General features: G+C 64.6%; 3 protein-coding genes and 1 long non-coding RNA gene across 6 annotated transcripts; 2 read left to right on the forward strand and 2 right to left on the reverse strand.

The window, feature by feature from the left end:
• Positions 1-285: 285 nt before the first annotated feature.
• TBCB (tubulin folding cofactor B) lies at positions 286-6,996 on the forward strand. Its single transcript, XM_051769050.1, is given in 7 exon segments — positions 286-439; positions 3,258-3,401; positions 3,481-3,577; positions 4,890-5,081; positions 6,313-6,333; positions 6,336-6,384; positions 6,846-6,996. Coding segments are annotated over 7 exon segments (747 nt in total). The 5' UTR covers positions 286-313; the 3' UTR covers positions 6,964-6,996.
• Positions 6,997-8,011: 1,015 nt separating this feature from the next.
• TMEM160 (transmembrane protein 160) lies at positions 8,012-10,083 on the forward strand. The gene is made up of 3 exons (XM_051769044.1): positions 8,012-8,200; positions 8,283-8,375; positions 9,846-10,083. Exons 1-3 carry the CDS (start codon positions 8,026-8,028, stop codon positions 10,061-10,063), a joined length of 486 nt encoding a protein of 161 aa, XP_051625004.1. The 5' UTR covers positions 8,012-8,025; the 3' UTR covers positions 10,064-10,083.
• Positions 10,084-10,329: 246 nt separating this feature from the next.
• Positions 10,330-11,109, reverse strand: LOC127461345 (uncharacterized). 2 transcript variants are annotated; one of them, XR_007900041.1, is made up of 3 exons: positions 10,985-11,109; positions 10,754-10,840; positions 10,330-10,462 (listed from the first exon to the last, which is right to left on the reverse strand). It is a non-coding gene; the product is annotated as an uncharacterized LOC127461345 (long non-coding RNA). The 2 variants fall into 2 exon arrangements; XR_007900042.1 differs by having other exon boundaries at positions 10,754-10,837; positions 10,981-11,076.
• A 3,860-nt stretch (positions 11,110-14,969) lies between these two features.
• On the reverse strand, positions 14,970-17,903 carry LOC127461344 (translation initiation factor IF-2-like). 2 transcript variants are annotated; one of them, XM_051769047.1, is made up of 5 exons: positions 17,642-17,903; positions 17,289-17,330; positions 15,781-16,111; positions 15,384-15,635; positions 14,970-15,114 (listed from the first exon to the last, which is right to left on the reverse strand). In XM_051769047.1, the coding sequence occupies exons 1-5, from the start codon at positions 17,901-17,903 to the stop codon at positions 15,033-15,035; spliced, it is 969 nt and encodes a 322-aa protein (XP_051625007.1). In that variant the 3' UTR covers positions 14,970-15,032. The 2 variants fall into 2 exon arrangements, with proteins under 2 accessions (XP_051625007.1, XP_051625008.1); XM_051769048.1 differs by having other exon boundaries at positions 14,988-15,114; positions 15,343-15,635.
• Between the last annotated feature and the right edge of the window lie 4 nt (positions 17,904-17,907).

The raw sequence follows: 17,907 nt of genomic DNA on the forward strand, positions 1-17,907 counted from the left end.
CGGCGGCGCCGCTGATTGGTGGCGGCGGGGCCTGAACGTTCCAGAAGCGGCGGCGGTTCGGGGGTCCCGGTTCGGGGGTCCCGGCGCCGGTTCGGGGGGTCCCGGAGGGTCCCGGAGCCGTTTTTGGGGGTCCCGGCTCGGGAGGTTCTCGCTCGGGGCGGTCCGTGGGCCCGGCGGGTCCCGGTTCGGGGGCCCGGCGGGTCCCGGGGCGGGGCGGGGCGGGGTTGGGGGGGGGGGTCCCGGTTTGGGGGTCGCGGGGCGATGAACGGGGCGATGAACGGGGCGGGGGTCCCGGTTTGGGGGTCGCGGGGCGATGAACGGGGCGATGAACGGGGCGGGGGCCCCGCCGGGCCCCGTGTGGCTCTCGGTGAGCAGCTCCCTGAACGCCTTCCGAGCCTGCAAACGCTTCTCACCCGCGCTCACCATCGCCGAGCTCAAGGTACCGAACCGGGACCCCCCAACCGGGACCCCCCGACCGGGACCCCCCGACTGGGACCCCCAAATCCCGACCAGGGACCCCCCAGCTGAGACCCCCAAATCCCGACCAGGGACCCCCCAACTGGGACCCCCCCAACTGAGACCCCCAAATCCCACCAGGGACCCCCCAACTGGGACCCTCCACCAGGGACCATCCAACTGGGACCCCCAAATCCCGACCTGGGACCCCCCAACTGAGACCCCCAAACCCGACCTGGGACCCCCAAATCCCGACCTGAGACCCCCCCCAACTGGGACCCCCCGAATCCCGACCAGGGACCCCCCAGCTGGGACCCCCAAACCCGACCTGGGACCCCCCAACTGGGACCCCCAAACCCTGACCTGGGACTCCCCAACTGGGACCCCCAAATCCCGAGCAGGGACCCCCCAACTGAGACCCCCAAATCCCGACCAGGGACTTCCAACTGGGACCCCCAAATCTCGATCAGGGACCCCCCAACTGGGACCCCCAAACCCTGACCTGGGACCCCCAAACCCTGACCTGGGACCCCCGAATTGAGACCCCCCCCCAAACCTCGACCAGGGACCCCCTAACTGGCATCCCTGAGTGGGACCCCCCCAACCTGGGACCCCCAAACCCCCACCAGGGGCCCTCGACCAGGGACCCCCACCAGGGACCCCCAACCCATCTTCGTGTGACCCCCCCATGTCCCTCTGTGACCCCCTGCGACCCCCCCATCCCTGTGTGACCCCCCCATGTCCCTGTGTGACCCCTCGTGACCCCCCCATGTCCCTGTGACCCCACCCATGTCCCTGTGTGACCCCCCCGTCCCTTTGTGACCCCCTGTGACCCCCCCGTCCCTGTGACCCCCTGCGACCCCCCCATCCCTGTGTGACCCCCCCATGTCCCTGTGCCCCCCTGTGACCCCCCCATGTCCCTGTGACCCCCCCATGTCCCTGTGTGACCCCCCCGTCCCTTTGTGACCCCCTGTGACCCCCCCCATGTCCCTGTGTGACCCCCTGCGACCCCCCCATCCCTGTGTGACCCCCCCATGTCCCTGTGCCCCCCTGTGACCCCCCCATGTCCCTGTGACCCCCCCATGTCCTGTGACCCCACCCATGTCCCTGTGTGACCCCCTGCGACCCCCCCATCCCTGTGTGACCCCTTGTGACCCCCTCATGTCCCTGTGACCCCCCCATGTCCCTGTGTGACCCCCTGTGACCCTCCATGTCCCTGTGACCCCCCCATGTCCCTGTGTGACCCCCTGCGACCCCCCCGTCCCTGTGTGACCCCCCCATGTCCCTGTGTGACCCCTTGTGACCCCCCTATGTCCCTGTGACCCCCCCATGTCCCTGTGACCCCACCCATGTCCCTGTGTGACCCCCTGTGACCCCCCCATCCCTGTGTGACCCCCCCATGTCCCTGTGACCCCCTGTGACCCCCTCATGTCCCTGTGCCCCCCCAGTGCAGGCTGGAGCTGGTGGTGGGTTTGGCTGTGTCCCCTGTCCCTTTGTGACCCCCTGACCCTGTGTGACCCCCCTCCATGTCCCTGTGAACCCCGTCCCCGTGTGACCCCCCCCTGTCCCCGTGTGCCCCCTGTGACCCCCCCCGTCCCTGTGTGCCCCCCTGTGACCCCCCCTGTGCCCCCCAGTGCAAGCTGGAGCTGGTGGTGGGCTCCCTGCCTCCTGCATGGAGCTGGAGCTCTTCGGGGCCGAGGACGAGCCTTGGGGGTCCCAGGGCCGTGTCTCCTGTCCCCGTGTGCCCCCCTGTGACCCCGTGTGACCCCCCCATGTCCCTGTGCCCCCCCCCAGTGCAAGCTGGAGCTGGTGGTGGGCTCCCCGGCCTCCTGCATGGAGCTGGAGCTCTTCGGGGCCGAGGACGAGCCTTGGGGGTCCCAGGGCCGTGTCTCCTGTCCCCGTGTGCCCCCCTGTGACCCCGTGTGACCCCCCCATGTCCCTGTGCCCCCCCCCAGTGCAAGCTGGAGCTGGTGGTGGGCTCCCCGGCCTCCTGCATGGAGCTGGAGCTCTTCGGGGCCGAGGACGAGCCTCGGGGGTCCCAGGGCCCTGTCCCCTGTCCCTGTGTGACCCCCCCTGACCCTGTGTGACCCCCCCATGTCCCTGTGCCCCCCCAGTGCAAGCTGGAGCTGGTGGTGGGCTCCCCTGCCTCCTGCATGGAGCTGGAGCTCTTCGGGGCCGAGGACGAGCCTCGGGGTCCCAGGGCCCTGTCCCCTGTCCCCGTGTGACCCCCCCGACCCCGTGTGCCCCCCTGTGACCCCCCCGTCCCTGTGTGCCCCCCTGTGACCCCCCCTGTGCCCCCCCAGTGCAAGCTGGAGCTGGTGGTGGGCTCCCCGGCCTCCTGCATGGAGCTGGAGCTCTTCGGGCCGAGGACGAGCTTCGGGGGTCCCAGGGCCCTGTCCCCTGTCCCTGTGTGACCCCCCCTGACCCTGTGTGACCCCCCCATGTCCCTGTGCCCCCCCCCCAGTGCAAGCTGGAGCTGGTGGTGGGCTCCCCAGCGTCCTGCACGGAGCTGGAGCTCTTTGGGGCCGAGGACGAGCCTCGGGGGTCCCAGGGCTGTGTCCCCTGTCCCTGTGTGACCCCCTGACCCCCTGTGACCCCCCCATGTCCCTGTGCCCCCCCAGTGCAAGCTGGAGCTGGTGGTGGGCTCCCCAGCGTCCTGCACGGAGCTGGAGCTCTTCGGGGCGGAGGACGAGCCTCGGGGGTCCCAGGGCCGTGTCCCCTGTCCCTGTGTGACCCCCCCTGACCCCGTGTGACCCCCCCATGTCCCTGTGTGACCCCCCCATGTCCCTGTGCCCCCCCAGTGCAAGCTGGAGCTGGTGGTGGGCTCCCCTGCCTCCTGCATGGAGCTGGAGCTCTTCGGGGCGGAGGACGAGCCGCTGGGGCCGCTGGCGCAGGACGAGGCCCTGCTGGGCTCCTACCCCGTCACCGACGGCTGCCGCATCCACGTGAGCGTCCCCCCCCCCCGCCCCCCGGGCCCCCCCCAGCTCGGGGACCCCCCCGGGGTGACCCCCGTGCCCCCCCCAGGTGACGGATCGCAGCGGGGCCCGCGTGGGCGAGTTCGAGGACCTGTCCCAGGTGCCCAAGTACGAGATGGCCGAGAGCGACTACGAGAAGAGGACGGGTGAGGGGGGGCACAGGGGGGCACAGGGGGGGACAGGGGGGCAGGGGGGCAGGGGGGCACAGGGGGACAGGGGGGACACAGGGGGGCACGGGGGGACAGAGGGACAGGGGGGACAGAGGGACAGGGGGGTGACAGGGGGGACACAGGGGGACAGGGGGGACAGGGGGGCAGGGGTGATGGGGACAGGGCAGTGATGAGGGACAGGGGGACGGGGGGGACAGGGGGGGCACGGGGGGACAGGGAGGTGACAGGGGGTGATGGGGTGACGGGGGGGACAGGGGTGACGTAGGGGCAGGGGGCACAGAGGGGACACAGGGGTGACATGGGGACTGTCCCCTGTCCTCTCTTGGTGACACTGTCCCTGTTCCCCCTTGATGACACTGTCCCTGTCCGCCATGGTTACACCATCCCTGTCCTCTCTTGGTGACCCTGTCCCCCCCAGTGACACTGTCCCTGTCCCCCACTGGTGACCCTGTACCCCCCTGGTGACCCTGTCGCTGTTCTGTGTCCCCCCCAGTGACCCTGTCCCTTGGTGTCCCCCCAGAGTCCCTGTGCTCCTTCCTGCGGCAGCGCTCGTGGGGCCGCTGGGACACTGTCCCTGTCCCCTGTGCCCTGTACCCCCCTGGTGACCCTGTACCTGTCCCCTGTGCCCCCCTGGTGACCCTGTCCCTGTCCCCTATCCCCTGTCTCCCCAGTGACCCTGTCCCCCCCTGGTGACCCTGTCCCTTGGTGTCCCCCCAGAGTCGATGCGTTCCTTCCTGCGGCAGCGCTCGTGGGGCCGCTGGGACCCTGTCCCTGTCCCCTGTCCCCCCACAGTGACCCTGTCCCCTGTCCCCTGTCCCCCCAGTGACACTGTCCCCTGTCCCCCCCCCAGTGATCCTGTCCCTTGTCCCCTGTCCCCTGGTGACCCTGTCCCTTGGTGTCCCCCCAGAGTCCATGCGTTCCTTCCTCCGTCAGCGCTCGTGGGGCCGCTGGGACACTGTCCCTGTCCCCTGTCCCCTGTCCCCCCCCAGTGACCCTGCCCCCCCGGTGACCCTGTCCCTTGGTGTCCCCCCAGAGTCCTTGCGTTCCTTCCTCCGTCAGCGCTCGTGGGGCCATTGGGACACTGTCCCTTGTCCCCTGTCCCCTGTCCCCCCCGGTGACCCTGTCCCTGTCCCCTGTCCCCCCTGGTGACCCTGTCCCCCATGGTGACCCTGTCCCTTGTCCCCCCCAGAGTCGATGCGCTCCTTCCTGCGCCAGCGCTCGTGGGGCCGCTGGGACACTGTCCCTGTCCCCTGTCCCCCCCAGTGACCCTGTCCCCTGTCCCCCCCAGAGTCGATGCGCTCCTTCCTGCGGCAGCGCTCGTGGGGCCGCTGGGACCGGGCGGGCTCTCTCCGCCGGGAGCAGGAGCGGGAGCAGCGCCGGGAGCAGGAGGCGGCTCTGGCCGCGACCCTCCCCCTGGGCGCCCGCTGCGAGGTCCGAGTGCCCGGCCAGCCCTGCCGCAGGGGCACCATCCTCTACGTGGGTACGGCACGGCTGGCACCCCCCCAGACCCCCTGATGGTGCTGAGCACTCCTCAAATCATCCCTGACAGTGCTGGCACCTCCCCAGACCCCCTGATGGTGCTGAGCACTCCCTGAAACCCCCCTGACCCCCCTGACGGTGCTGAGCACTCCTCAAATCATCCCTGACAGTGCTGGCACCCCCCCAGACCCCCTGATGGTGCTGAGCACTCCTCAAATCATCCCTGACAGTGCTGGCACCTCCCCAGACCCCCTGATGGTGCTGAGCACTCCCTGAAACCCCCCTGACCCCCCTGACGGTGCTGAGCACTCCTCAAATCATCCCTGACAGTGCTGGCACCCCCCCAGACCCCCTGATGGTGCTGAGCACTCCTCAAATCATCCCTGACAGTGCTGGCACCTCCCCAGACCCCCTGATGGTGCTGAGCACTCCTCAAATCATCCCTGACAGTGCTGGCACCTCCCCAGACCCCCCCGACGGTGCTGAGCACTCCTCAAATCATCCCTGACAGTGCTGGCACCTCCCCAGACCCCCCCGACGGTGCTGAGCACTCCTCAAATCATCCCTGACAGTGCTGGCACCTCCCCAGACCCCCTGATGGTGCTGAGCACTCCCTGAAACCCCCCTGACCCCCCTGACGGTGCTGAGCACTCCTCAAATCATCCCTGACAGTGCTGGCACCTCCCCAGACCCCCCCGACGGTGCTGAGCATTCCCCAAAACCCCCCAAACCCCCCTGACAGTGCTGGCACCTCCCCAGACCCCCCTGACGGTGCTGAGCACTCCCTGAAACCCCCCTGACGGTGCTGAGCCCCTCCTGAAACCCCCCTGACGGTGCTGAGCCCTCCTCAAACCATCCCTGACAGTGCTGGCACCTCCTCAGACCCCCCTGGCGGTGCTGAGCACTCCCTGAAACCCCCCTGATGGTGCTGAGCCCTCCCAAATCACCCCTGACAGTGCTGGCACCTCCCCAGACCCCCCTGACAGTGCTGAGCCCACCCCAAAACCCACCAAACCCCCCTGACAGTGCTGAGCCCTCCCTGAAACCCCCCAAATCCCTCCTGACGGTGCTGAGCCCACCCCAAAACCCCCAAACCCCCCCAGACAGCACTGAGCCCCCCCCAGAGCCCCCCTGATCAGCCTTGGCAGCTCTGAGCCCACCCCAAACCCCCCCAAACCCCTCCCCAAATCCCCCCAACAGCACTGACCCCTCCCCAAATCGTCTCCCCCCAGGTGAGACGGATTTCAAGCCGGGCACTGGGTGGGCGTTCGCTACGACGAGCCCCTGGGCAAGCACGACGGCAGGTACGGGGGTCCCGGGGGGTCCTGGGGGGTCCCGGGAGGTCCTGGGGGGTCCCCGGGCTGGCCCCGCCCCCCTGGCACCCCTGACCCCTCCCCCGGGCATGTCAGGGGGTCCCCAGAGCCCCTCCCACCTCATGTCCCCTCCCCTGGGGGGGTCGGGGGTCTCTGTCCCCTCCCCTGGGGGTCTCAGGGGGTCCCCAGAGCCCCCCTTTCCCACATATCCCCTCCCCAGAGCCCCCCTCCCCACCATGCCCCCTCCCCTGGGGGTCTCAAGGGTCCGTGTCCCCTCCCCTGGGGGTCTCAGGGGGTCCCCAAAGCCCCCCCCTTCCCCACCATATCCCCTCCCCAGGGCCACCCCCCACCCTCGGGTGCCCCCCGTGCTCTCCCCTCCCCCGGGGGGGGTCTCGGGGTTCCCCGGGGGGGTCTCGGGGGTCCTCAAACCCCCCCTTTTCTCCCCCCCCCAGCGTGGGCGGCCGCCGGTACTTTGAGTGCCCCCCCAAATACGGGGCCTTCGTGAAGCCCCAGAGCGTCACCCCCGGGGACTTCCCCGAGGAGGACGAGGGGCTGGAGGACGAGCTCTGAGACGGGGGGGTCCCGGGGGGGTCCCGGGGGGGGGGTCCCGGGGGGGGAACCAGCCCCAAATCGCCACCTTTTCCCTCCTTTTTGGGGGTTTTCCCACCCCCAAATCCCCCCCCCCCTCCTGCCCCCCCAGTGTCCCCCCCCCCGGCGTTTTGGGGTCGCCCCCAAAAGGGACCCGAAAAGAACCCGAATCCCCCCCCCCCCCAAAATACCCCAATCTGGGGGGGGGCTCCTGGAGGGGGCGTGGCTTCTGTCGGAGGCCGCGCCCTCCGCGCGCTGAAAGGGGGCGCGGCCCGCGGGATGGGGCGGGGCCGTGAGGCGATGGATGGGCGGGGCCTGTCCCGCCGTGCCCCGCCCACTCCGCCCCCAGCGCGACCCCTCCCCGACCCCCCCCCCTTCCCAGTAAAGTGGCGTTTTAACGGGAAAAAACCCGATTTTGAGTCATTTTTTGGCGGGGGGGGGGAAGGGAGGGAGGGAGGGGCCCCTCCTGGCGCTCCGGCCAATCAGCGCGCGGCATCCGCGGGGCGGGGCGGGGCGGCGCCGGCGGGCCAATGGGAGCGCGAGGGGGGGGGCGGGGCTCTACCGCGGGGGGGCGTGGTTTCAGCCGCGGACGGGGCGTGGCCACCCGCAATTCCTCATTGGGGCGGAGCACAAAGGGGGCGTGGCCTCATGAAGGGGGCGTGGCCACCCGCAATTCCTCACCGGGCCGGATCACAAAGGGGGCGTGGCCCCACGAAGGGGGCGTGGTCACCCGCAATTCCTCGCCGGGCCGGATCATAAAGGGGGCGTGGCCCCACGAAGGGGGCGTGGTCACCCGCAATTCCTCAGTGGGGCGGAGCAAAAAAGGGGGCGTGGCCACCCGCAATTCTTCAACGGGGCGGAGCAAAAAGGGGGCGTGGCCACCTTCAATTCCCCAACGGGGCGGAGCACAAGGGGGGCGTGGCCACGCAGAGGGGGGCGTGGCCACCCGCAGCGCCTCAATGGGCGGTGCGCCGAGGGGAGGGGCGTGTCCCTCCTTAAAAGGGGGCGTGGTTTCCGCGGCAAAGGGGGCGTGGCCGGGCCGCCATGCTCCGCTGGGGCCGCGCGGTGGTCGCGGCGCTCCGGGGGTCGCGGGGCGGGGTCGGGGGTCCCCCGGGGGGGTCCCGGCTGAGCCTGGGCCGGTCCCCGCCGCCCCCCCCGCCCGCCCCGTCCGAGCTGGAGCGGGCGGACGCGGTTCTGCTGCGGAAAGCGCTGGAGGGAGGTGAGGGACGGGGGCGGGGGGGCAAAGAGGGGCCGGGGGGGGCACCGGGACCACCCCCTGACCGTCCCCCGACCCCTCGCAGCGTTCCTGGCCTGGTTCCGCAACGGGCTCTTGGCCACGGGCATCGGCGTCATCGCCTTCGTGCAGAGCGACAGCGGCAGGGACGCGGCCTACGGTGGGTGAGGGGACACCCCCGGGGACACCCACTCGGGACAGCCACCCACCCATGGGGACACCCACCCCCATTGGGGACACCCGCTCGGGACACCCACTCGGGACAGCCACCCACCCATGGGGACACCCACCCCCGTTGGGGACACCCCCGGGGACACCCACTCAGGACACCCACCCACCCCGGGGACACCTGCTCGGGACACCCACCCACCCCTGGGGACACCCACCCCCATTGGGGACACCCACTCAGGACACCCACTCCTGGGGGCACCCACTCGGGACACCCACCTACCCCTGGGGACACCCAGCCCCTTGGGGACACCCCTGGGGACACCCACCCACTCCGGGGACACCCACCTACCCCTGGGGACACCCACCTACCCCTGGGGACACCCAGCCCCTTGGGGACACCCCTGGGGGCACCCACCCACCCCGGGGACACCCACCCCCCCTTTGGGGACACCCACCTACCCCTGGGGACACCCACCCACCCTTGGCGACACCCACCCCCCCTTGGGGTCACCCCTGGGGACACCCACCCCCCCTTGGGGACACCCACCCCCCCCTGGGGTCACCCATGGGGTCACCCACCCTCCCTTGGGGTCACCCATGGGGACACCCACCTACCCCTGGGGTCACCCACCCCCCCTTGGGGACACCCCCTCAGGACACCCACCCTCCCTTTTTGTGGTCCCCCACCCCGTTGGGGACACCCCTGGGGTGTCCTCCCCCCCCCCCCCCAATTCCAGGCTGTCCCTCCCCATTCCCGGGTTATTCCCATTCCCACGTTATTCCCATGTTATTCCCACCTCCCTCACGCTCCCTTTTCCCCTCATTCCAGGTTTTTTCCTGCTGGGGGGGCTGTGCGTGTCCCACGGGGGGGTCTCCTACGTGCTGAGCTTGACTTTAATTTAGTTTTGGGCTCTTTCCCCCCTCCCTCCCCCCCTAATTCCAGGCTGTCCCTCCCCATTCCCACGTTATTCCCATTCCCACGTTATTTATTCCCATTCCCACGTTATTCCCATGTTATTCCCACCTCCCTCACGCTCCCTTTTCCCCCGCCCCAGGTTTTTTCCTGCTGGGGGGGCTGTGCGTGTCCCACGGGGGGGTCTCCTACGTGCTCAGCCCAACTTTAGTATAGTTTTGGGCTCTTTCCCCCCTCCCTCCCCCCCTAATTCCAGGCTGTCCCTCCCCATCCCCACGTTATTCCCATGTTATTCCCACCTCCCTCACGCTCCCTTTTCCCCCGTCCCAGGTTTTTTCCTGCTGGGGGGGCTGTGCGTGTCCCACGGGGGGGTCTCCTACGTGCTGAGCTTGACTTCAGTTTAGTTTTGGGCTCTTTCCCCCCTCCCTCCCCCCCTAATTCCAGGCTGTCCCTCCTCATTCCCACGTTATTCCCATTCCCACGTTATTTATTCCCATTCCCACGTTATTCCCGCCTCCCTCACGCTCCGTTCTCCCCCCGCCCCAGGTTTTTTCCTGCTGGGGGGGCTGTGCGTGTCGCACGGGGGGGTCTCCTACGTGCTCAGCCTGGCCCTGCTGCGCCGCCCCACCCTCCTGACCGTCCCCGCCGCCGCCGCCTCGGCCGCGCTCCCGGGGCTGCTCCTCCTGCTCTGGGCGGCCTCGCTGTCCCTCTACGTGGGGCGGCTCGAGGTCGAGATCGTCCCCGAGGAGCCCCCCGAGAAGTGACACGGGGGGCGCGACCCCCCCCCGGGCCGTGGGGAGGGGGGGTGGGGGGGAGGGAAGGGGGGGAAAGGCGGGGTTGGGGAGGGGGTGGATGCACCCCAAGGGGGTTGGAGCTACCCTGGGGGGGGTGTAAGCCCACCCTAAGGGGGATTGAACCCACCCCAAAAGGAATTAAACCCACCCCAGGGGGATTAAACCCACCCCGGGGGGGGTTGGACCCTCCCCGAGGGGATTGAACTCACCTCGGGGGGGACTAAACCCACCCTGGGGGGAATTGGACTTTCCCCAAGGGGATTAATCCCACCCCAAAAGGACTTAAACCCACCCTGAGGGGATTGAACCCACCCCAGGGGGATTAAACCCACCCCGGGGGGGGTTGGACCGTCCCCAAGGGGATTGAACCTGTCCTGGGGGGACTAAACTCACCCTGAGGGGATTAAACCCACCCTGGGGGGAATTGGACCCTCCCCAAAGGTGTTAAACCCACCCCAAGAGGAATTAAACCCACCCCGGGGGGAGAGTTAAACCCACGCTGAGGGGGTTGGACCCTCCCCAAGGGGACTAAACCCACCCTGGGATGAATTAAAGCCACCCCAAGGAGGATTAAACCCACCCTGGGGGGGACTAAACCCACCCTGAGGGGAGAGTTAAACCCACCCTGGGGGGGTTGGACCCTCCCCGAGGGGATTGAACCCACCCTGAGGGGGACTAAACCCACCCTGGGATGAATTAAAGCCACCCCAAGGAGGATTAAACCGACCCTGGAGGGGACTAAACCTACTCCAAGGGGACTAAACCCACCCTGGGGAGAATTAAACCCACCCTAAGAGGACTAAACCCACCCCAAGGGAACTAAACCCACTCCAAGGGGACTAAACCCATCCTAAGGAGAATTAAACCCACCCCAAAAGGAATTAAACCCACCCCAAGGGGACTAAACCCACCCTGGAGGAGACTAAACCCCCCCTGGGATGAATTAAAGCCACCCCAAAAGGAATTAAAGCCACCCCAAGGGGACTAAACCCACCCTGGGGGGAATTAAACCCACCCTGGAGGGGTCTAAACCCGCCCCAAGGAGAATTAAACCCACCCTGGGGGAGACTAAACCCCCCTGGGATGAATCAAAGTCACCCCAAAAGGAATTAAACCCACCCTGAAGCGGACTAAACCCACCCTGGAGGGGTCTAAACCCCCCCCTAAGGGGAATTAATCCCACCCTGGGGGCACTAAACCCCCTCCAGGTGGAATTAAACCCCCTCCCACAAAGATTAAATCCCCCCCCCTCGAGGGATTAAACCCCCCCCCAGGGGAGGATTAAAAACCTGCCCTGGGAAAATAAAACAAAATAAACCCCTCCCCCGGGAGGACAAACCCCCTCCTTTGGGATCCAAAACACCCCCAGGGCTTGGAGAAAATCCCGATTTTAGCCCCCCCCGGGGTTGGAATTGCCTTTCCCCCCCCTCAAATCTCCCGATTTTGGCTGCTTTTATTTATTCCCTCGTCCTGCTGGGATAAAAAAAAAAAATAAAAAAGGGGGTTTTGGGCAAAACTCGGCCCCGTTCAGGGAGTTTGACTCAAAAAACAAACCCATTTTTGGGGCTCCTGAGCTGGAAAAGGGGCAGGGTTTTTTTTTTTAGGCCTCGGGAGGTCCCGGGAAAAGGGCTGGGAAGGGAATAAAAAAGGTGCAAAAAGCTCCAGTTTGTCCCCAGTTCATTTGCAGGGAAAGAGGGAAAACCCCCCTCCCACCCCAAAAAAAAATAAAATCCCAGTTTGCAGCGGATTTGCCCAAATTCCCAGGGATTGACCCCAAAACTGAGCAGCCCCAGTTGGCTGCTCCCAGTTTGCAGGGCCCAGTTCCCAGTTAAATCCCAGCTGGCAAAGCCCAGTTCCCAGTTGGCTCCCAGTGCCAAGTTCCCAGTTCCCTGAGGCCAGTGCCCAGTCCTGCCTCCCCAGTGCCCAGTTCCCACTTGGCTCCCAGTTTCCAGTGCCCAGTTAAATCCCAGTTTCCAGTGCCCAGTTCCCACTTGGCTCCCAGTTTCCTCCCAGTTTCCAGTGCCCAGTTCCCACTTGGCTCCCAGTTCCCAGTGCCCAGTTAAATCCCAGTTGGCAAATCCCAGTCCTGGCTCGCCAGTTCCCACTTTTGCCCCGGTTTCCATTGCCCAATTCCCAGGTTCCAGTGCCCAATTCCCACTTTCCTCCCCATTTCCAGTGCCCAATTCCCAGTTCCCAGTGCCCAATTCCCACTCTCCTCCCAGTTTCCAGTTCCCACCTCCCAGTTTGCCCCACTGTGCTCCCACTTTCCAGTGCCCAGTTCCCACTTTCCTCCCCATTTCCAGTGCCCAATTCCCAGTTTCCAATTCCCACTTTCCTCCCCGTTTCCAGTGCCCAATTCCCACTTTCCTCCCACTTTCCAGTTCCCAATTCCCACTTTCCTCCCCATTTCCAGTGCCCAGTTCCCATTTTTCGCCCAGTTCCCATTTTTCTCCCAGTTCCCAGTGCCCAATTCCCAGTTTGCCCCCAGTTCCCAGTGCCCAATTCCCAGTTTCCAGTGCCCAATTCCCAGTTTTTCTCCCAGTTTCCAGTGCCCAATTCCCACTTTCCAGTGCCCAGTTCCCAGTGCCCAATTCCCACTTTCCAGTGCCCAGTTCCCAGTGTCCAATTCCCACTTTCCTCCCCATTTCCAGTGCCCAATTCCCCGTTTCCAGTGCCCAATTCCCAGCTCCTAGTTTGCCCCCACTTTCCAGTGCCCAATTCCCAGTTTCCTCTGTTTCCAGTGCCCGATTCCCACTTTCCAGTGCCCAATTCCCACTTTCCAGTGCCCAATTCCCAGTGCCCAATTCCCACTTTCTTCCCCGTTTCCAGTGCCCAATTCCCAGTTTCCAGTGCCCAATTCCCAGTTTCCTGTGCCCAGTTCCAGTGCCCAATTCCCACTTTCTGTTTCCAGTGCCCAGTTCCCACTTCCCAGTTCCCAATTCCCAGTTCCCTCCCCGTTCCCAGTCCCCCCAGTTCCCCCCCCAATGACGACTCCGCAGCCTCCTCGTCTTTATTATTATTATTTCTCTTCTCTTCCTTCCTTGTTCTCCGCTGGGCTCGGGATCCTCCGGGATCCTCCGGGATCCATCGGGATCAGGGCCCCCCCCGGCCCTGCTTTGGGGGGGTTTCATGCACTAAAATCGGCCCCAAAAATCCCACAAAAGCGGGAAAAAAACCGTCCTTGAAAGAAGCAGAAAAGGCAACCAAAGTCTCTCCATCTCCAGCGCTGGGAGGGGGGGGGGGGGGCCCGGCCCTAAAAACCCCCCCCGGGAGCCCCCAAATCCCGGGATTTCGTGGCGGAATCGCTTCCAGAAGGAATTTTTTGTGTCCTGTTTTAGGGGAAAAAGGGTCTGGAAAAGGGAAGGGATGGGGGTGGAAATTGTGGTTTTTTTTTTTTAATTATTTAAACAATAACTTAAAAAAAAAAAAAGGCTTTTTTTTTTTTTTTTAAATCCTATTTTTTTTTTCCCGTGTCCGACTTTTTTTGTGTTTCTTTTTTTTTTTCCTAAAGTTATCCCAAAAAAAAAAAAAAAAACCAAAACGACAAAAAAACGACCAAAAAAAAAAAAAGGGGGGGGGGGAGGGAAAGAAGGGGGAAAAAAAAAACCTAAATGGGAAAAAACAAAACAAAACAAAACAAAACAGGGAAAAGGAGGGAGAGGAGGAAGGGGGGGAAAAAAATCCCCAAATTCGGGAGTTGTGGCCCAAAACCGGAATGTGGCAGGAAAGGGGAGTTGGGGGAGGAGGGGAAATGGTTCCAAATTTAGTGTTTTTGCCCCGTTTTTTTGGGGGGAAAAAAGCAGCGATGCCTCCGAGCCCAGTTTGGCCCGATTTTGCCTTTTTTTTTTTAAATTTTTCACCCCCCCAGCACCAAAAAAAAAAACCCCAAACCCACCCAAAAGGCTCCAAAACCCCTTTTTTTTTTTTTCATGGGAAAAATAAATCTCCCCAGGGTTGAAAAGTGGGGTTTTTTTAGTGTTTTTCCCCCAACTTTAATGTGATTTTTTTTGTATTTTAGGGGTTTTTTTGGGGGGGGGGGGGGGCTGGTTTTATTAAAATCCCCCAAACCCGGTGGAAAAATCGGGATTTGGGGCCCCCAAGGCCGGAGAAACTGGGGGAAAAAAGCCCTTTTTGGGGTTTTTTTGGGGTTTTTTGGGGGGTTTCTGGGCGAGGAGGGGGGGGGGCGGTGGTTTTTGGGGGGGTTTGAGCTGTTTTTGTCACTGGGGGGGGGGGAATTGGGGGCGTCTTAAAGTGCGAAGAGACCCAGGAGGGGGGTGGGAACCTCCCAGTGGTACCATAAAATCCAGTTTAAAACCAGTCCGGTACTGGGAGGGGAGGGGGAGGGGAGGGGGGTGATGGGGGGGGAGGGTCCGGGCCCCCCCCCCCCTTTTTTCCTGGAGGATCCAGGTGTTTCCTGGGGGGGGATCCGGGTGTTTCCTGGGGGATTTGGGTGTCTGAGCCCCCCCCCCCCGCCCCAAAATTCCCCACCCCCCATCCCCACCCCCCCAATCAGCACCAGTTTTCCATGAGAACCCCCCCAAATCCAGCCCAAAGCGGGGGGTGGGGGGCACCCAACCCCCCCCCTCCCTAAGTGCTCCAGGCCAAAATCCCGGGAGAGGGGTGGGAAGGAAGGGGGGAGGGTCCCAAAGGCGACACCAGCGTGTCCCCCCCCCCTTCCCAAAAAATAACGGGAGGGGGGAGGGCAGGGAGGTCCCAGGATCCATCCCGGGGGGGGGGGGGTTGGGATGAGCTGGGGGGCGTCTCCGAGGAGTCCTGGGATCTCCTGGAGGAGCCTCGGGATGGTGGGAGGAGCCTCAGGATGGCCTGGATGAGGGTTGGGATGTCCTGGAGGAGCGCTGGGATGTCCTGGATGAACGTTGGGATGGTGGGATGAGCCTCAGGATGGCCTGGATGAGCTTTGGGATCTCCTGGAGGAGCCTCAGGATGTCCTGGATGAGTGTTGGGATCTCCTGGATGAGGGCTGGGATCTCCTGGATGAACGTTGGGATGGTGGGATGAGCCTCAGGATGTCCTGGATGAGGGTTGGGATCTCCTGGAGGAGTGCTGGGATGGTGGGAGGAGCCTCAGGACATCCTGGATGAGTGTTGGGATCTCCTGGAGGAGCCTCAGGATGTCCTGGAGGAGCCTCGGGCTGGTGGGATGAGCCTCAGGATGTCCTGGATGAATGTTGGGATCTCCTGGAGGAGCGCTGGGATCTCCTGGATGAGCATTGGGATGGTGGGATGAGCCTCAGGATGTCCTGGAGGAGCGTTGGGATGGTGGGATGAGCCTCAGGATGTCCTGGAGGAGCTTTGGGATCTCCTGGAGGAGCGTTGGGATCTCCTGGAGGAGCTTTGGGATCTCCTGGAGGGGCGCTGGGATGTCCTGGAGGAGCGTTGGGATCTCCTGGATGAGCATTGGGATCTCCTGGATGAGCATTGGGATCTCCTGGATGAGTGTTGAGATCTCCTGGATGAGCGTTGGGATCTCCTGGAGGAGCGTTGGGACCTCCTGGAGGAGCGCTGGAATCTCCTGGATGAGCCTCAGGATGTCCTGGATGAGCGCTGGGATGTCCTGGAGGAGCCTTGGGCTGGTGGGATGAGCCTCAGGATGTCCTGGATGAATGTTGGGATGTCCTGGATGAGTGTTGGGATCTCCTGGAGGAGCGTTGGGATGGTGGGATGAGCCTCAGGATGTCCTGGATGAGTGCTGGGATCTCCTGGATGACCCTCAGGATCTCCTGGAGGAGCGCTGGAATCTCCTGAATGAGCCCTGGGATCTCCTGGGATGAGTGTTGGGATCTCCTGGGATGAGCGTTGGGATGTCCTGGGATGAGTGTTGGGATCTCCTGGATGAGCCCCCGGCCTCGCTGGGCCAGACCAGACGAGCCCTGGGCTACCACGGACCACCCTGGATCAACCTGGGGCTGATGGGACGAGCTTCGGGTCAGCCTGGACGAGCCTTGGGATGTGCTGGACGAGCCTTGGGCGACTCCGGACCACGCTGGACGTGCCTCAGGTTCCCTCTGGATGAGCCTTGGACCACCCTGGACAAGCCTTGGACCACCCTGGATGAGCCTTGGGCCACCCTGGACGAGCCTTGGGCCACACTGGATCACACTGGACGTGCCTCAGGTCCCTCTGGAAGTGCCTTGGGCCACCCTGGACCACACTGGATGTGCCTCAGGTCCCTCTGGATGAGCCTTGGGCCACCCTGGCCAAGGCTTGGGCTACTCTGGACCACGCTGGATGTGCCTCAGGTCCTACTGGCCAAGCCCTGGGCCACCCTGGCCAAGGTTTGGACAACCCTGGCCAAGGCTTGGGCCACCCTGGATCACACTGGACGTGCCTCAGGTCCCTCTGGACGAGCCTTGGGCCACACGTGCCTCAGGTCCCTCTGGATGAGCCTTGGGCGACTCTGGACCACGCTGGACGTGCCTCAGGTCCCTCTGGAAGTGCCTTAGACCACACTGGACCACGCTGGATGTGCCTGAAGTCCCACTGGAAGCGCCTTGGACCACCCTGGCCAAGGCTTGGGCGACTCTGGATCACGCTGGACGTGCCTTAGGTCCCTCTGGAAGTGCCTTGGACCACCCTGGCCAAGGCTTGGGCCACCCTGGCCAAGGTTTGGACCACCCTGGCCACCCTGAGGATGTGCCTCAGGTCCCTCTGGACGAGCCTTGGGCCACACTGGATCGTGCTGGATGTGCCACAGGTCCCTCTGGATGAGCCTTGGGTGACTCTGGATCATGCTGGATGTGCCACAGGTCCCTTTGGATGAGCCTTGGACCACCCTGGATGTGCCTCAGGTCCCACTGGACGAGCCTTGGATCACGCTGGACATGCCTCAGGTCCCTCTGGAGAAGCCTTGGGTGACTCTGGATCATGCTGGATGTGCCTCAGGTCCCTCTGGATGAGCCTTGGACCACACTGGACGTGCCTCAGGTCCCACTGGACGAGCCTTGGGCCACCCTGGACAAGCCTTGGGCCACCCTGGATGTGCCTCAGGTCCCACTGGATGAGCCTTGGGTGACTCTGGACAAGCCTTGGGCCACACTGGACGTGCCTCAGGTCCCACCAGACGTGCCTCAGGTCCCTCTGGACGAGCCTTGGGTGACTCTGGATCACGCTGGATGTGCCTCAGGTCCCACTGGAGAAGCCCTGGGTGACTCTGGATCATGCTGGATGTGCCTCAGGTCCCTCTGGACGAGCCTTGGACCACCCTGGACGTGCCTCAGGTCCCTCTGGAGAAGCCTTGGGTGACTCTGGATCACGCTGGATGTGCCTCAGGTCCCTCTGGATGAGCCTTGGGTGACTCTGGATCATGCTGGATGTGCCACAGGTCCCTTTGGATGAGCCTTGGACCACCCTGGACGTGCCTCAGGTCCCTCTGGAGAAGCCTTGGGTGACTGGATCACCCTGGATGTGCCTCAGGTCCCACCAGACAAGCCTTAGACCACACTGGACCACGTTGGATGTGCCTGAAGTCCCTCTGGAAGCACCTTGGACCACCCTGGCCAAGGCTTGGGCCACCCTGGACGTGCCTCAGGTCCCTCTGGACGAGCCTTGGGCCACCCGGGTCCCACCAGCCGAGCCTCAGGTCCTACTGGCCAAACCCCAGGACCACCCCAGCCAAATCCTGGGCCCCCCCCCCTTGGCCAAACCCTGGCCCCCCCTTGGCCCGTGCCGGCCGTGCCCCCCTTCCCCCTCTCAGAGCCACCCCCACCCCTTTCCACCCCCCCCACCCGGCCACGCCCCTCCGGCCACACCCCATGGGGGGGAATCCGAGCCAAAAAGTCTTGGGGGGGCATCCAG

Source organism: Manacus candei, unplaced genomic scaffold (assembly GCF_025592945.1).
Source record: "Manacus candei isolate 608988 ecotype Guabito, Panama unplaced genomic scaffold, ASM2559294v1 h1tg000101l, whole genome shotgun sequence".
NCBI classification, from domain to species: Eukaryota; Metazoa; Chordata; class Aves; order Passeriformes; family Pipridae; genus Manacus; species Manacus candei.

Coding starts and splice junctions, on each gene's coding strand:
- TMEM160 (XM_051769044.1), top strand. CDS start 8,026: ATGCTCCGCTGGGGCCGCGCGGTGGTCGCGGCGCTCCGGGGGTCGCGG. Junction 8,201..8,282: donor GCGGAAAGCGCTGGAGGGAG/GTGAGGGACGGG, acceptor GACCCCTCGCAG/CGTTCCTGGCCTGGTTCCGC. Junction 8,376..9,845: donor CGGCAGGGACGCGGCCTACG/GTGGGTGAGGGG, acceptor CCCCCGCCCCAG/GTTTTTTCCTGCTGGGGGGG.
- LOC127461344 (XM_051769047.1), bottom strand. CDS start 17,903: ATGCCCCCCCAAGACTTTTTGGCTCGGATTCCCCCCCATGGGGTGTGG. Junction 17,331..17,641: donor CAAGGCTCGTCCAGAGGGAC/CTGAGGCACGTC, acceptor CTCCAGAGGGAC/CTGAGGCACGTCCAGGGTGG. Junction 15,115..15,383: donor CTCCTCCAGGACATCCTGAG/GCTCATCCCACC, acceptor GGACATCCTGAG/GCTCATCCCACCATCCCAAC.